Source organism: Oryctolagus cuniculus, chromosome 10 (assembly GCF_964237555.1).
Source record: "Oryctolagus cuniculus chromosome 10, mOryCun1.1, whole genome shotgun sequence".
Classification (NCBI taxonomy): Eukaryota; Metazoa; Chordata; class Mammalia; order Lagomorpha; family Leporidae; genus Oryctolagus; species Oryctolagus cuniculus.
In genome coordinates this window covers 122508141-122524311 of record NC_091441.1, presented here as the reverse complement: position 1 = coordinate 122524311, position 16171 = coordinate 122508141, and the positions used below count along the sequence as shown (strand labels likewise).

At 56.6% G+C, this 16171-nt stretch overlaps 1 protein-coding gene across 7 annotated transcripts in view; it reads left to right on the top strand.

Annotated features, from left to right (window-relative positions):
• CNTN4 (contactin 4) overlaps positions 1-16171 on the top strand; it is a 734964-nt gene that overhangs the window by 460158 nt on the left and 258635 nt on the right. For all 7 annotated transcript variants that reach the window (XM_051831896.2, XM_051831894.2, XM_051831892.2 and 4 more), the window contains one exon: positions 11254-11380. In XM_051831896.2, the coding sequence (XP_051687856.2) occupies positions 11254-11380 (127 nt within the window). The remainder of the gene's footprint in view (positions 1-11253; positions 11381-16171) is intronic.

Genomic DNA, 16171 nt, shown 5'->3' with positions numbered 1-16171 from the left:
AATCTTTCCCAAATGCGTTTTCTCATAAAGACCACTGGGGCTGTTCGTCCCGACATAGACCTGTATTGCCAGGCCTTGGGGACAAAGCCATGTCAACATGGAGCTACAGGCAGCTGCTGCGATTCAGCGCTGGCTGCCGACTGCCCGGCTCAGAGCTCTGCTCTCTGCACCCCTCAGGGTGCGGTTCTGGTGCACCCCAGTGTGACACGTGCTACACCAGCAGAGCTGTGGGGGCAGAGTCCCCTTCACCTAGATTTCAAAGGGTGCCTTGAAAAGCCAGAGTCCAGGCGTGAATGGCCAGGGGACAGGGCCACCTGGGAGACCCCACGCTGCAGAAATGCCTGGTGGTTCTGTGTGCAATGTCTGTAATATGAGGGGGCTCCAAAATATTTGTGGGCAAATGGAATTAAGAGACGATGTGAGTCCCCGGGGACGTACTGAAGCCAGCTCCCATAGTCTGGTGCTTAGTGGGTGCACAGCCCACACCTGCTGGACAAGTACAGGACCTCGCCGCCATCCTTGTCACTTTGTGGTTGCATTGCTGGAGCAGACGGACGCGTTTGTTATGAGACGGGGTGGCCGTGGTGAGAGGCCGTGGGAGAGGATTTGAGCATCAGCAATGAGAAGCAAGGGCAGGTGGATGACTGACTCAAGGGCCCAACAAGTTCATGGGGCTGCCTTTTACCCTCTTCAGAAAGCCAAGACAGTGTGGATTCAAGCCAGAGGCATTTCCGATGTCGTCGATCCCTTCAAGGAGAGAACTGTTGCTCTGTGCTTGCCCAGATCAGTGTGCGTGCACATCACCTTGTGACAGCACGGCAGCGAGCAGGCGGAATGCCCAGTAATTAGAGGCCAATGCAACGCCGGTCCTTGTCCTAAAGTTTCTCTAGAGGATGCTTTAGGCCAGCATCTCCCTTCTGTCCATCAGCATGCTGGGAATTCCAGAAAAGGGCAGCTCGAGTGTGAGAGCTTTATGACGAGGGTGGAACCTGATGGTTCGCGTTATGCATCTGCTCTGTGCTGGGTGATGGCCGTGCAGCCCTTCTGACCCGGGCAGAATAGGTGGTCCCCTTCTTACAGCTGCTTCCTTCCCTTGCCACTAAGTGGACTGCTCGGCGAGCGGCGGGTGCACTTAGGGTGCTGTGAACAGCCTTTGCTTTGTCATCCAAAAGTCAGGGTTCTGGCGAGAGCTCCTGCCCCACCCCTGAGCATCTCTGTAGGTCCAGGTTACCATGTAGTATCTGGAAGCCTATTTCCTTTCTTCAAAAACAGGATTGGATAAGAATCTGAAGTCACTACTTTTGATGGTACCATTTGCACTTGGCTTCTTGGTGCCTCTGTATTGCTTTAACAAAAAACGCAGACTGGGTAACTTATAAAGAACAGAAAATTACTTCACACTGTGCTGACAGCTGGGAAATCTAAGATCCAGGACACTCGCAGGTTTGGTGTCCGTGAGGGCCCAGGCCCGCCTTGCAAGGTGCACCCTGTGTCTTCGTCTTGGAGCAGAGCGTGCTGCCGTCACGTGGTAGAGGGAGGGAAATGGAGGCCGGAGGCTGTGTGCAGACTTCTGCATGGACACCTTGACCCCAGAGCTTGGGGAGGAGCCCTGAGGACCTGATACCCATGTCAGTCTGTAGCTCAGGCGCCTGGTGCCCCTGTACTGGGACTGGTTTTCAACATGAATTCCAGGGGCAGCAGTCGGCACATCGGACTCTGTTTTGTTGTTTGCTTGTTCATCGCTGGTGGCAGAACACACAGAGTCGCTGGGCACCACAGTACCGCTAAGCTGTGAGCTTCTTCTGAGAACTGAGTAACACGAACCGAGCAGGTGATTTGTGAAAACTAGGGTTTGCTTAGCTCTTGGTTCTCACGGTTGAGGAGTGCATGAGCATGGCGCTGGTGATGGTGAGGGCCCTCCTGCTGTGTCACAGTGTGGCAGAGGGCATCCCATGGTGAGACAGGGTACACCGCCCTCTGGCCAGCGCAGGCCTCGTCCTGGAAAGCCAGTCCTGGGGGCTCCACCCCAAGGCTTCACCTAATCCTAATCAGCCGCCCCCGACATCCAACCTCCCAGTACCATCAGGAGATGACTTTGGGGGTTAAGTTTCCATCACATGAACTTCTGGGGGACACAGTTACACCATAGCAGGCTCTAATTTGAGAAGAAACCAAGTTCAGGTTCCTGTTTTGCAGCCCTCCTGAGGGTGCTGTGTCTGCAGACAGATCTGTCTCCATCATCAAGCAATGTGGAGACACAAAACGGGGCCCTGGGAGTGCCTTTGCCTCACGCAGTGCCTGGTCTTGTGCGCACTTGGCGTGTGACATCACCATTGTCTCTGCTGCACTCGGTGGGTGACATCACCATTGTCTCTGCTGCACTCGGTGGGTGGCAGCCATCGCAGTCTGCCGCAGCAGGAGTTCCCGTGAGCCGGCTCTCCCTTCTGATGCAGGACGTGTGGCTTCAGTCAGTGAGCAGCGCAGATCGCAAGCCTGGTTTGGCAGTCCCTCCCCATAGTCGGTCAGAATGCCAATGTAGGTGGCTGTTTGGCACAGTGGTGAAGACACCTGCGTCCATGGCCGTGCCTGGTTAGATTCCCAGCTCCGCTTCCAGTCGAGCTTGCTGCTGGGGTGCACAACAGGTGATGGTTCAGTACCTGTGTCCGAGCCGCCCACGTGAGTGCCTTGGATTCAGTTCTGGGCTGCTTGCTTCAGTCTCGCCCTGCCCTGTCTGTTGTGTGCATTTGGGGAGTGAACCAGTGGATGGAAGATCTCTCTGTGTCTGTCTCTCTCTCTTTCAAATAAGATGAAAATAAGTACAAAAGTTTCAAAAAATTAAACGCCAGTGTCCCATCAGGGAGGTGCACCCTGGAGCGCCGTGCTGGCTGTGAGCTTCGTGACAGGGCTCTGCTTCTCAGCTTCGCTGTGACAGCCCCGTCGCCTAAGGAGCAACGTGCAAAATCATTAGCTAGACCCCAGAAAGAGGCGCATATTGGATTCAAACGCAGTGGCTCCTTCCTGCTAGAAATATGTTGTCAGAATGCTGCTGGAACAGCTCCCCGATCACCCCTTGCGTGCCCTCTGGTATAGACACGGATGCACTCACTGTGTGCAAATTCAAAAGTCGAACGTTGAGGAAAGCCAGAAGTGGGGCGCTTCACTGCCAAGCAGACAGGTGCAGAGGCTCATGAATATTACTTGGGGAGCCACAGAGCACGTAACGTGTAAGTGCCGTTCCAGGCAGCCTGCCCTGGCCGACTGTATGGAAGGGAGTGGGGAGCCCAGGGTGTTGCTGAGAACTTAACACCTGTGTTCCCCCAGGAGAGCAGGGAGTGCTGCCTGAGAGAAGTCCCTTCGTCCCTGGGCCACACTTTGCTGTGGTGACGGAGGATGGTTTTGGCCCTGGGGAGAGCCATGGTAGGAGGTGTTTGTGCCAGCCACACCGAAGCAGAAAACCACTCAGCACACCATGAATAAGGCATCAGAAGCCAGAGCTGGCCCTTTGGAATTGTTTGTGCCTTCTGTTGAACAGGAATACGTATGCTGTGGGCGTGTGTCGTGGGGAGACACGGTGCCCACTGAGGACCTCAGACATTCCAGTGTTTGGTGGGAAAGCCACACTGGTGCTGTCTTTCCTCGGTGGCCAGTTCTGTCCACGGCCTGGTGCCTCCCACAGCCTCCTGAGCCCAGAACGCACCCTGCTGTTGCCTCCTTAACTGCTGGTTCATGATCGCGGCTCAGCCCAGCCAGATTTGCCTCATCAGGATTTTAGTGGGAAAGGGATGAAGTTCTCCATCCTCCACGCTAACTGGCTTCCCAGGAGTTCTATGTGCACACACGGTATACACATGGGAAGCGTCACCACTCGTGTAGGTTAATGAGCCCTTCAACGCTACCACTGCGGTGTGTGCCTTCCAGCTTGGAGCCAGGAGCCTGCCGAATGGAGCAGCATAAAACGAGGTGTATTTTTTCCGAGCGGAGATAGCATCCTGCGGCAGGGAAAGGTATGGGAGACGCACGTCGAAGGGATTTGTCCTACGTGAGCAGAAAAGTCAGCAGGGTTGCAGTCACTGGGGCAGGCTCAGAGCTGCTGGCCAGAGTGCTGCCTGGGTCGAGGAGGGAGTGCCCTGGTTGTCAGTGGGTCGCAGAGAGAGGGCCTGCAAGGAAGAGCTAAAGGGAGAGCAGTGACGTGACAGAGGGACTCGGAGTAAGTGGGTGGGTGCCCTTTGTGACTTCAGTCATGGGCGCCACAGCGGCAGCTGGTCAGCTAGCGTTGGCAAGCGAAGGCAGTGGTTGGCTTTCGTATGTGGGAGTCCTAGGGTTAAAGCCTGGGACCGGCCTTGCTCCTGATCTCAAAGGGTATCCTCAAAGCTCAGCCCGCCCCGGGCTGTGCTGCTGCTTCTCTGTGTTTGGGCTTCAGTTTGTTCCTACCCTGTCCAGATCAGGCCTTTCAGGGGCCTGAGGCTGCCTCCCCCTGTGCAGTCCTAGACTACCAGAGCTTCAGGAAGAGCCCTGTAGGCCAGGCTGGGGTCTCACACTGGGGAACTGAGTGGCCAGGCCTGAGTTACCTGCTGTCTGTGGCCTTTACAGAAAATTTCAGCCTAAGACCACTAGGGCTGAGAGAGTGGAGGCTTCAGTCACCATGGGAAACAGTGAGTGCTTAATGCTTAAGGAGAAACACAAGGTCTCCTGAGACAGAAGCCACAGATGTCCACACATGGTGACGTCACAACTGTAGCATTGTAGACAGCAGGGACGCGGCGTCTCACTTAAGACTACCTGAGCTGCAACCAACCCGTTAGGCAGGTGTATACCCAGACTTTCTTGGAAAGAGGAATTAAAAACTTAAGCTATTTTTGGAGCAAAAGCTTTTGAAATCCCTGCCTCATTTTTCATAGCGTACATTTTCCGTAAAAATGTAAGACCCCGACACATATTTGCATTTCTGCTCTCTGAGTTGTTCTCCTGAGTGGAGCACCAAGTGTTGAGGCAGTGGGCTCACTGTGTGCCCTCGTGGTGGTGGACGCAGGCTGCGAAGTGTTTGCTGCAACCGAACAGTGTGCAGTGCACAGTCAGCCCCACGTCTGCTCCAGCCTTGGGTGATTGTGATGCGTTAACATCGGCTCATGAGTTGCAAACAGTGGATGTCTCTGGGGCAAGATGTTAAGGTCGATGGGACTGTGTGAGTGGTAAGAGGTGGGAGGGACCTCCCGGCACTCCCTCCCGTTTTCCTGTGACCCCAGAACTGCTCTCCACAGTGAATTCCTGAATCACTAAGACAAAGCTCTGCTTACCCGATGGCTGTCAGGTGGTCCTGCCGGAATAGGCTCCTGAGGGCGTGCCCTGGCTGCCTTGCTCATGGCTGAGCTCCTCTCACCCAGTATTGGAAATCGCATCAAAGCCTAGACTCAGAAGCTCTTAGCAGAAGCAGCTGGGTCAGGAGTGTTGACAATTACAAATTTTCCTCTGATTTAGAAGACAGATCTAGTCCATAAAGCAGGCCCAGCATTCTAGAATAACACCGGCAGCCGAGGCAGGGTCAGCACCCCACGAGCACACACAGATCCTGTCCTGGGGCCAGAGCCATGAACATTCACTCTGAGACTATAAATACTCTGTTTCAGCGCAGGTCAGCTCTGCCTGCAAACGAGCTACAAAGTATTTGCTTGTGTGGAAAATGCATCTTTCTGGTCTACCTGGAGCTTAACCTCAAAATTGCCCGATTGCTTCTCTTTAAAGAGTAATTAATCCACTGTCCCTGGGACGGGTCAAGGTTTGCCGTTAGGGTTGGAGAAGGCTGCGTCGATGCAGCATCCATGCGGTCCGGCCGTCGTGTGCGAGCAGAACGCCCCCTTGTGGAGAGGCCGCTCTCGTCCCCAGCACCGCCCCCCCCCCCCCCCGACCTGCAGCCCCATTTCTGAGATGTGTCAAGTGTAACAGCATCCATCAGGGATTGTTGCGCAGCAGAGGGAGAACAGGGAGTGTGAGGGCAGAGCTGTCTTTGTGTTCCCCTTTGAAAGGCCTGCCCACGGCAGGTGGGCTGCTCTGCCTCCTGCTGTCCAGCTGCTCCCTGAGGGGCTTTAGAGAGGGGAGGTGGAAGCAGGGAGAGATGAGTCATCGCGTGGTGCCAGAGCAGGCTTGCCCGTCACCAGCACTTGTCTTGCCCCGGCTCTGCTCAGCCGAGCAGCCAAATGGACCCCTTACTTGGTGAAAGCGTGGTGCGCTGGCCGGTTCTCCACGGAGGCCCTTGGGGGGGGGCCTTTGGCCTCCCTGGCTGTTGCTCTGATAAATACAGCAGCGCTAAATCACATTTGTAGTGGCAGGTGACCGTGGCTGCTCCGTGGTCCTTGCTGGGGTCCGGGGTTGGGTTAAGGAATTCTCACGCTCAGAGAATCGCCGTGCCCCTCGTCTGTTCCTGCCTGGCCTTAGGTTGCTGCCTTTGCATTTTGTGAGTAACGTGGGTGCACCAAGATGCTGCCCACCGTGCAGCTTTTTAGCCAGGATGAGTCTCCGTGGTCATTAGCAAGGAGGGGCGGAAGGCTCCCAGCCCGCAGGACACTGCAGGCCCAGTGTGTGCCCTGCGTGTGACACTGTGGTGGCAGCATGAGCCATGGCCCTGCAGCCTGGCCTCCCCTCCATGGCCTGGAGAGAGGAAATGGACAGGCAGGACATCGGCCAGGCTGCTGGGACCGTCCCTGTGCTCGCTCCAGGCTTTGCTCTGCAGGCGAGTAGGTAGCGCCTGCCCCTGGTCTCACACACGGGGCAGCTCGCTCTGCTCTCAGGGCTCTGCAGGGCACAGGGTGAGAGACACGGCAGCCCAGCTCTCTGGCCTCCAGCACGGTCAGCCCACCCTGCGGCTTCCACCACCCGTCAGCCCTCCCTGGCTGGCATTCCACTCACGGGCACGCCTCTGTGCCTCCCCCGCCCCCAGTCCTGCAGCTCACTCCCAAACTGAGGTCCCTGCTAGGCGTTCAGCCGGTACCAGGTGCTCCATCAGACGTGTGATGTCGGGGAAGAATGACTGCACTCATAGGTCTCAGATGAGGCTCTTGCTGTCCCTGCAGCACTTCTTGCCTGGAATTAGGGCTGAGGGACTCAGCGGCCCTCGGTGCAACACCTGGGCTCACCGCAGCCACAGCAGATCCCAGCTTGGGGTCTCCAGAGACGTTGTCATCTTGCCAGGCGCGCGGGTGCCCTGAGTTCCTAGTGGGTGGGGACATTTCAGGCCGGGGAGATGTGCCACCCGCACAGCCGCTCGGGCAGTCCGGGGCCTCCCGCCATGCAGCAGCCCCGGAGAGACCTAGCGCAGGAACCAAGCCCTGACATCTGCTCTTTCTTGCCCGGAATCTCTTACCGCTGTAGGGCTGCACGTTGTACTCAGTCCACAGCTGAAGGCAATGATTTTTCGAACTTTACAAAGCACAGAAATGGCTTGCTGGGTGGCCAGTCCTTTTCCTGATCCTGGACAATGGAAATCCAGTCGGTGTGGGTGAGGTCCAAGCATCTGGCTGCTACGAAGCCCCCTTGGCTGTGGCGAAACCAAGGCAGGTGGATCCTGCACTGTGCCTTGAGAACTGATCGCTGTAGGCGGCGCTCAACCGTGGTCTCTCGTGCTGACAATTGCCGTCGATGAGATGTCTGTCCTGGGGTGGTGCCGGCTGTCTGATTTGGCCCCGTGAGTTCTAGAATTGCTTGCACGTGCAAAAGTAGCTCAGAGGAAAAAATAGAGGCCATCGATGTCCCCCAACTGCACACAGAACAAGTGACCCCAAGGACCACGCAGCAGCCTTGTTCCTGCTCGCCTTAGACAGGCATCTTGTTTTTAGGCAAAAAACCATTTTTGGCTCCATTACAGATACAGTATATTTTTAGTCTGTGACCTGGGAAGATGCACTTCAGATTAAATAATGTTCTCCGACCTCAAAACTCTGTGCCTGTTTCAGTAATGAAAATCTTCCAGTAGCTCCAACGCCGGGCTGTTTCTGGAAGGCTTTTGGGAGGAGCAGGAAGAAGAGGTTGAGTGACAAAACACTGAAAAAAAAAAGATTTTAGGAAATGGATCCAATAGAAGAAGTGAGTTGGTCACGCGGGGGTGTGCTGCTCACACTGTCCCCACACAGGAGGTCGGGCTGAAGGAGAAGCAGCGTGGCAGGCGGTGTGACCTTGAGGCACGGAAGTGTGTGAACGAAAAGTTCTCAGACTTAGGCCTGGAAAGGATGACCTGGAGGCCGGGCGGGGACAGCCACCAGCCCCTCGGCTGCTCGGGTGTGGCCAGCCTGAGGCAGCTCCATCCCGTAGGCTGCTGTGGCTGCCACGCACGGGGTGTGCAACCCCCCTGGGGGACACAGCGCCCTCTGAAATCCTGGTCCTCCTCCGGCGTGTGTGCAAACACCACACTTGCCCTTTAGAAGGAAATCCCTTGCCACAGAGAAACCTGTTGGGGGGGAGGGCTCTGCCTTCCAGGCGTGGGGAGGGCACATGCACACCTCTGTGTTCGGGGGCCTTGGACGTCACCTTGTGGCTTCCGGGCTGAAGTCAGACCAACTTGGCGTCGCCCCAGGCGTCTCTGCTGAGGACACCGCGCCCAGGACCGGTGCTCTGGGGAAGCAGAGCCACGCTTCCGTCTCTGCGGTACTGGTACCCAGCTCTGAGGGGCTGTGACTGTGCTGTGTCCTGCACCTGGATAGCGAGGCGTCCTGAAGCCCGGCGCTCCTGCGTGAAGAGCGGGGGCTCCTGTACATGGGCAGTGTCTTCCAGGCGCTGGGCGCGCTCAGCCAGGGAAAATCAGGACTTCAGAGGGCGCGTGCTATTTATAGCGAATGTAAATCATCATTATTATCAGGTCTTGTTACAAAACACACCGAAAAAATATCCTTTTTGTTATTTAAATAGAGCACGGCTGCGCTGGGAAAGAGTACAGATGTTCAGCCTTAGCCCTCCAGCTGCATGCTGGGAAATCGCATTGTGCGTCTTCTTATTTGGAATTACCAGTAATAGGCTGTGTATTTCTGTATGAAATTCAAATCAGGGCGCACCGATGAATTGAGATGATTGATATTATATATACACACAGAGAATGTGGGAGCTGGGGACAATAGAAATATTTATCTCTCAGAGAACATCTCCCACGCTTGCCGCTGAGCTAGTGATCTGGATGAGTGACGTGGAATTCAACCAGAAGTGCCAAAAGTTCACCTAATACCTCGCAGTGGAACCCAGCTAACCCGTGACCGGTCCCTGCGGGGGTTTTGAAAGTGTGTGTGTAATTGTTGAAAATCCAAAATATAAATGTCTGGGTTTTGCAATCTCTGGCTTCAGACAACAAATATTTCTAAACATGCATTTTTTTCACGTTTATTCCATGCTCCTGTTCTGTCCTCTTTTCTTGGCTAAAGTCTCTTGCAGAAGAGGGATTTTGCATGGGAGGCGTGCTGCAATGGCTCGAGACGTCTTTCTGTGCCGAGTCTGTACGGCCGTACCTGTGTGGTGTTCCTGGCAGCCCCGCCCCCCTCCCCCTTGAACAGGTGTAACATCGCAGGCTCCTCCAGCCCCACCGTTCTGAAATGAAGCCGAATCCTCAGCGTGAAGGGTCGCTGCCTGTTGGTTTTAAAGTTGGGGTTAAGAGTCTTGTTAGCGACGGCCTCGGCAGGTTCACCCAGCTCCCCACACCAACCCAGCTCTGTTTTCCTGAGTCCTGACTCACCTGAGTGGATTCAGTCCCAACTCATCTCGTGCCAACAAGAGGCCGGTTACGGGGGTTTTCCAGGAGAGGGGTTGTGGTTCACAGCCTCGAGAGTAATCACACCTGAGAAGTGGATCTCAGCCGCAGGGCGAAGCTGCCCCTCACGCTGTCAGAGCCCTGGTGCGGCCGTCTCAGAGCTCACTTGGGCACTGAATGCATGGAAAAGCGAGAAAACAGCTTTCCAGTACAGCTCAACCCCGTCGAGTGTCTCCTCGTCCTTGCCAGCACTGGTACCACAGGAGACTAAAAATGGGGACGACGCAGGCAGGCGCTCTCAGAGTGTGTAACCCAAATGCAGGGTACGGGAAGCCATGCGTGCACCCGTAGAGAAAGATAAGCTTATGAGGTGGGAGAGATGAAAGTTTGAATTGGTGTGTTTAAGGGAAGGAAAGAGCTTTAGCATGTTTGAACGTCGAGATCCCTTCACCGTTGTTGGCAGTAAGCTGCTCTCTGGTCAGTGTGCACTGCGTGGCCACTCGTGGCGATGGTCAGTGTGCACTGCGTGGCCACTCGGGGCGATGGTCAGTGTGCACTGCGTGGCCACTCGTGGCGTTGGTCAGTGTGCACTGCGTGGCCACTCGGGGCGTTGGTCAGTGTGCACTGCGTGGCCACTCGTGGCGATGGTCAGTGTGCACTGCATGGCCACTCGTGGCGATGGTCATTGTGCACTATGTGGCCACTCGTGGCGATGGTCAGTGCGCACTGCGTGGCCACTCGTGGCGATGGTCATTGTGCACTATGTGGCCACTCGTGGCGTTGTGTCCACAGGGCCTCCTGCACCGTGTCTTGCAGATTTCTGCATTCCTCGGCCTTTGTGACAACACAAACGTTGACCAAGAGAAAACCTTTAGAAACGTGTTGCCCCTTGGCATTGCCACAGCGTCGGGGCACACGGACCTCGGGCTCGGCTCACTGGCCCAGTCCAGGCCTGCTGGGTCACATGTGGTGTGCACTGTGCACGGTCCCTGTTGTGTGGTATTTGTGCAAGGTGGACCTGGGCTGGGACCACATCGGCTTGGCCAGCAGAGAAACTGGCCCTCCATCACTTGCACAGAATTGAGGAGTCAGGAATGGTGGCCATTTTAATAGGCTCTGTCTACATGAACCACGCATGCAGCTGCTCTCCACTGGCAGGGTGTGAGAGCCATCACTGCTTATTCCGATTATCCAGGTCCACTCCCGAGAGCAAGGGCATCTCTTGCGACATCAGGCAGCCTCGTGCAGTGAGACAGCAGGCGAGGGATGCGGGAGGCACTCCCAGGAGTGCAGCGAAGGCGGGGTGGGGTGGGCAGTGCAGCCCCCAGGACAGGAAGGCAGCTGGGCGGAGCTGCCAGGCAGCAGGGAGGCGGGCGCCGCCCCTTCTCTTCCGGGGAACCCGCAGGAGATGGGTCCTTGGGGAGAGCCCCACCGGATCTGCCACGCGTCGCCGTCCTGCGTGGAGTCTCCCTTTGCTTCCTGGGTGCCCGTGTGGAGGGCCGTCTTCATCGTGGCCGCTTCTCTTCTTGTTTCAGACGACCGCGCGCTGCACGGCCCAGTTTTCGTCCAGGAGCCCAGTCACGTGATGTTCCCTTTGGACTCCGAGGAGAGGAAGGTCAAGCTCAGCTGTGAGGCTGAAGGGACGCCCAAGCCTCTCATCAGGTGTGTGGACTGGCGGTGTGTGCTCCCCCAGCAGGCGGCGCCCCTCAGCGCTCCCATCGCCCAGGGAGTGTTCAGAGGGCCAGCTGAGGTCTCCCCGGGGTCTGTGGAAACCCAGAATGCACCTGGTGTTTCCGGCAGTGCTGGGGAGTGAACATCCGATTGACTCTCACCGAAAACCTTAACAGTCCCAGGACAATGTTTGCAAGTGAAACAAACAAACCCACCTTGTTCAAAGGTGTGAGGAAACTGGCCGGGACTGAGAAACACTCAGAGTCTAAAAGTGGGTGCGCATGGGACCCAGGGAACTCAGCTGCGGGCAGAAGGCAGGGTTGCCCTGGGAAACCTCGCCGGGAGGGGTCACAAGACAGAGCCTGGACTCTGAGCTGCCTGGAGACACCCGGGCCCAAGCCCTGCATCGCTGGGCTACACGTGAGCAAGCAGTGAGCTTGCTTCGCCAAGAGCTGTCGGGGCCTGAGTGTTCTTTTTTATTTTTTTTTTTTTTAAGATTTATTGATTTACCTGAGAGGCAGAGTTGTAGACACAGAGAGGTAGAGACAGAGAGGAAGGTCTTCCTTCCATTGTTTACTCCCCAGATGGCCGCTGCGCCGATCTGAAGCCAGGAGCCGGGTGCTTCTTCTCGGTCTCCCATGCAGTTGCAGGGGCCCAAGGACTTGGGCTGTCCTCCACTGCCCTCCCGCGACACAGCAGGGAGCTGGATCAGGAGAGGAGCAGCCGGGACTCAGTCCGATGCCCACATGGGATGCTGGCACCATAGGCAGAGGCTGAGCCCACTGTGCCACAGCGCCAGCTCCCCGGGGAATTTAATAGCAGATGAGAGCCAGCAGAGGAGACCCAGTCACTGCTCGCAGGTCTGGAGAATCATAGCCAGGCAGCAGCAGGAGACAAGGAGAAGCAAGAGAGACAGAGGGAGAGAGAGGGAGGGGGGTGGAGGGAGAGGGAGGGAGAGGAAGAGAGGGAGGGAGAGAGAGGGAGACAGAGAGTGGGAGGAGAGGGAGAGGGAGAGACAGAGAGGGAGAGAGGGGGGGGGAGAAAGAGAGAAGGAGGGGGAGGGGGAGAGGGAGAGAAAGCAAAGGGAGAGAGGGGGAGAGAGAGAGAGAGGGAGAGAGAGAGAGGGAGGGAGGGGGAGAGGGAGGGGGAGAAGCAGAGAGAGGGAGGGAGGGGGAGAGGCAGAGAGAGAGGGAGAGGGAGAGGGAGAGAGAGGGGGACTCCAGGAGGCCCCGTGAGGAGATGCTGTGAGATACATCTGAGCCGGAGTAAGGTGACCCGGATGTGGGAAAACTTCAGAAGGTTTTGGAAAATGGAATTGGAAGATTGCTTTATGTTGGTGCATGCAAAAAAGTTTTAGAAATGCATCCTCCAGAAGCCCATGGAAGACGCAGATGAGGAAGAACCCGCATGGTGTCGGTGTTTGTGCCAAAATGAACGCAGCTCTCAGTTGTATTTTCCACGAATTTTGAGAAAGTCCCTGGGAGAAGAGCTGACGTGAGAACAGATAGTGAGGACAGGAAGCGGACATCACCTCCTCCACCTGAAAAACACAGTCGGCGATAGAAGCAGCCAGCAGCTGTGGCGCTAACTGACCTAAATTAGTAAGAGGTTTCTTGGCAATGAGTTATCCATGTGGTAAAGAAGATTAAATCAGGGGCCGACGCCATGGTGCGGCGGGTTAATCCTCCGCCTGCGGCACCAGCATCCCATATGGGCACCGGTTCTAGTCCCTCCCGCTCCTCTTCCAACCCAGCTCTCTGCCACGGTCTGGGAAGGCAGTGGAGGATGGCCCAAGTGCTTGGGCCCTGCACCCAAATGGGAGACTGGGAGGCAGCGCCTGGCTCCTGGCTTCAGATCGGCGCAGCTCTGGCCATTGTGGCCATCTAGGGAGTGAACCAATGGAAGGAAGACGTTTCTCTCTGTCTGTCTGTCTGTCTGTCTCTCTCTCTCTTTGTAACTCTACCTCTCAAATAAATAATAAAATCTTCAAAATGAATAAATAAAAATAAAAATTAAATTAAATTGCAGGCCTACCTCGTGCCACACATAGAAATCAGTCCCAGGTACACAGAACATTTCCCACATTCCTAAAAGAAAATAGGGTTGTGTATTCTTGACCTTGAGGGAGGAAAAGATTTCTTAAATAAGACAGAAAAAGTGCAAGTCAGAAGATAGCTAACGGCCCTCCTAGTGAGATCTTTCGTTCAGTGCAGTGCCCTGAGATAAGCAGAATTTCAAGGTCACGTGGGGAGAAGACCCTTTTCCTTGGTAAAGGATTAGCATTTGAAAATTTGGAAAACTCCTGCACACCAATGGCCCAGCAATGATGGAAACATTAGCAAATACAGGAATAGGTTCTTCTAGGAAAAAATGAAAAACAAATGCGCAGTGAACACAGTCTCACTGTGACCTGGAATCTATGTTAGGACTGAAGTGCCACGCTCTTTCCAACCATCAGACTGACAGAAACAGACCCGATGTTGGAAGCGGGGAGCGGACAGGAGCTTGGTGGCCACTGGAGGGAAGGCGATCGGGAAAGGCGGATGGGAGCATCCGCGCTCCCAGGAAAGCTGAGGGGCACAGGACTGCGCAGTGCACCTGCGGGCCCGCATCGCCCCCTGTGTCCCTGCAAGCGACCCCCGCAACAGAGACATGGAGCGAGCTCGGCCTCACTCAGCCCTGCAGAGGGGACACAAGGACCTGGTCTCCAGCAAACAGGCACGTCTCGGCAGAAAGCGGGCGGCGGCGTTGCTTATCTGTGAAATTCAGAAGCAAAGAAGGAGCCGTTGCGTGACGTTTGTGGGTTTCGGAGGGCGTGAGAGTTAAGTGGCCAGGGGACAGCTCGACAGGAGAGTGCACCAGGTTCTGTGTGGCCGGGGGCTGTGTGAGGAAGAGGCCAAGGACCGGGCTTGCAGGTGCCCGGTTTCCTGAGGCTGTGTCGCTGCGCTGTGGGGGCAGCGGCTTCAGCAGGGCCCGTGCAGAATCTGCTCTGGTGCACTGCCCGCCCGTGGCTGGTAGAAGGCAGCCTTCCTGTGGGGTAGAGGCTTGGGACCACAAGGATGGTCAGAGCGGCCTTCTGGCATCTGCTGTTTTCCAAGTGTCCACAGCCAAAAGGGGGCCATGAGCCGTGTGCAGGGGCCATGTGTTCTGAACCCTGTCGAGGGGACCGTGTGCTCTGAACCCTGTTGAGGACACAGACACATCAGAAACTCTAGGGGAAACCGTGGGGTCGCCGGATAGGGGTGCAGCAGAGGAGTGCGCCATATTGCAGCACCTGCGTCCCGGTCCGGCCAGCAGTTGGTGGCAGTGGGACCCCTGCCACTCGCCTGAGGCCTAGCTCAACCCTCCCCGTGGTGTGCCTCTGGGGAGCCAACCCCTGGCTGTCTCCTCTCTGCCTTCTGAATCAATGAATACAACTGTGGAAACACAAGGCAAGCGCAGCAGTGGAAAAGCCAAGGTTCACACTGAATCAGCCGCGGGAAGGGAGTGGCCGCCACGCGAGTCGACAAGGTGACTTGAAAGCTGTGACAACATAACTTTTTCTCAGACATCCTCATGGCCTCCCTGCTCCTAGTAGCTTGAGTGTGACTTAACAAAGACAGCTCTGTTCAGGTTTAATGACAGATTGAATGGAAGGCTAGGAGCCACTACACAGTCACAGGTAAAAACCAGAGACTAGATCCTCGGTCCAGCGAGACTGCATTCATCAGTGGAATTCGAACCAAGACGCTGCTTCTCAAAGCAGGCACGGGGCAGAGGGGGCTTGCTGCAAACAGGTGGCAAGAGTCCAGGGGAGAGGGTCTCCACGGTCAGTTTCTGTTCCGCATCCCCCATCCGTGCAGCCTGCCGTCAGCCGCCCTCAAGCCCCACGAGTCTCGCATCCCTGGCGTGGAGAGAAGCAGGTTCCCCCCACCCCAGCAGCTCTGCCTTGAACTGGAGTCCACGCTAGGACGGACGCCGGGACTTAGGGGTCCACGCTAGGACAGACGCCAAGAATTAGGGGTCCACGCTAGGACGGACGCCGGGACTTAGGGGCCCACGCTAGGATGGACGCCGGGACTTAGGGGTCCAGGCTAGGACGGACGCCGGGACTTAGGGGTCCAGGCAGGACGGACGCCGGGACTTAGGGGTCCATGCTAGGATGGACGCCGGGACTTAGGGGTCCAGGCTAGGACGGACGCCAAGACTTAGGGGTCCAAGCTAGGACGGACGCCGGGACTTAGGAGTCCAGGCTAGGACGGACGCCAAGACTTAGGGGTCCACGCTAGGACGGACGCCGGGACTTAGGGGCCCACGCTAGGACGGACGCCGGGACTTAGGGGCCCACGCTAGGACGGACGCCGGGACTTAGGGGTCCAGGCTAGGACGGACGCCGGGACTTTGGGGGTCCACGCTAGGACGGACGCCGGGACTTAGGGGTCCACGCTAGGATGGACGCCGGGACTTAGGGGTCCACGTTAGGACGGACGCCGGGACTTAGGGGCCCACACTAGGATAGACGCCGGGACTTAGGGGTCCAGGCTAGGATGGACGCCGGGACTTACGGGTCCAGGCTAGGACGGACGCCAAGACTTAGGGGTCCAGGCTAGGACGGACGCCGGGACTTAGGGGTCCAGGCTAGGACGGACGCCAAGACTTAGGGGTCCACGCTAGGATGGACGCCGGGACTTAGGGGTCCAGGCTAGGACGGACGCCGGGAATTAGGGGTCCAGGCTAGGATGGACGCCGGGACTTTGGGGGTCCAGGCTAGGACGGACGCCGGGACTTAGGGGTCCACGCTAG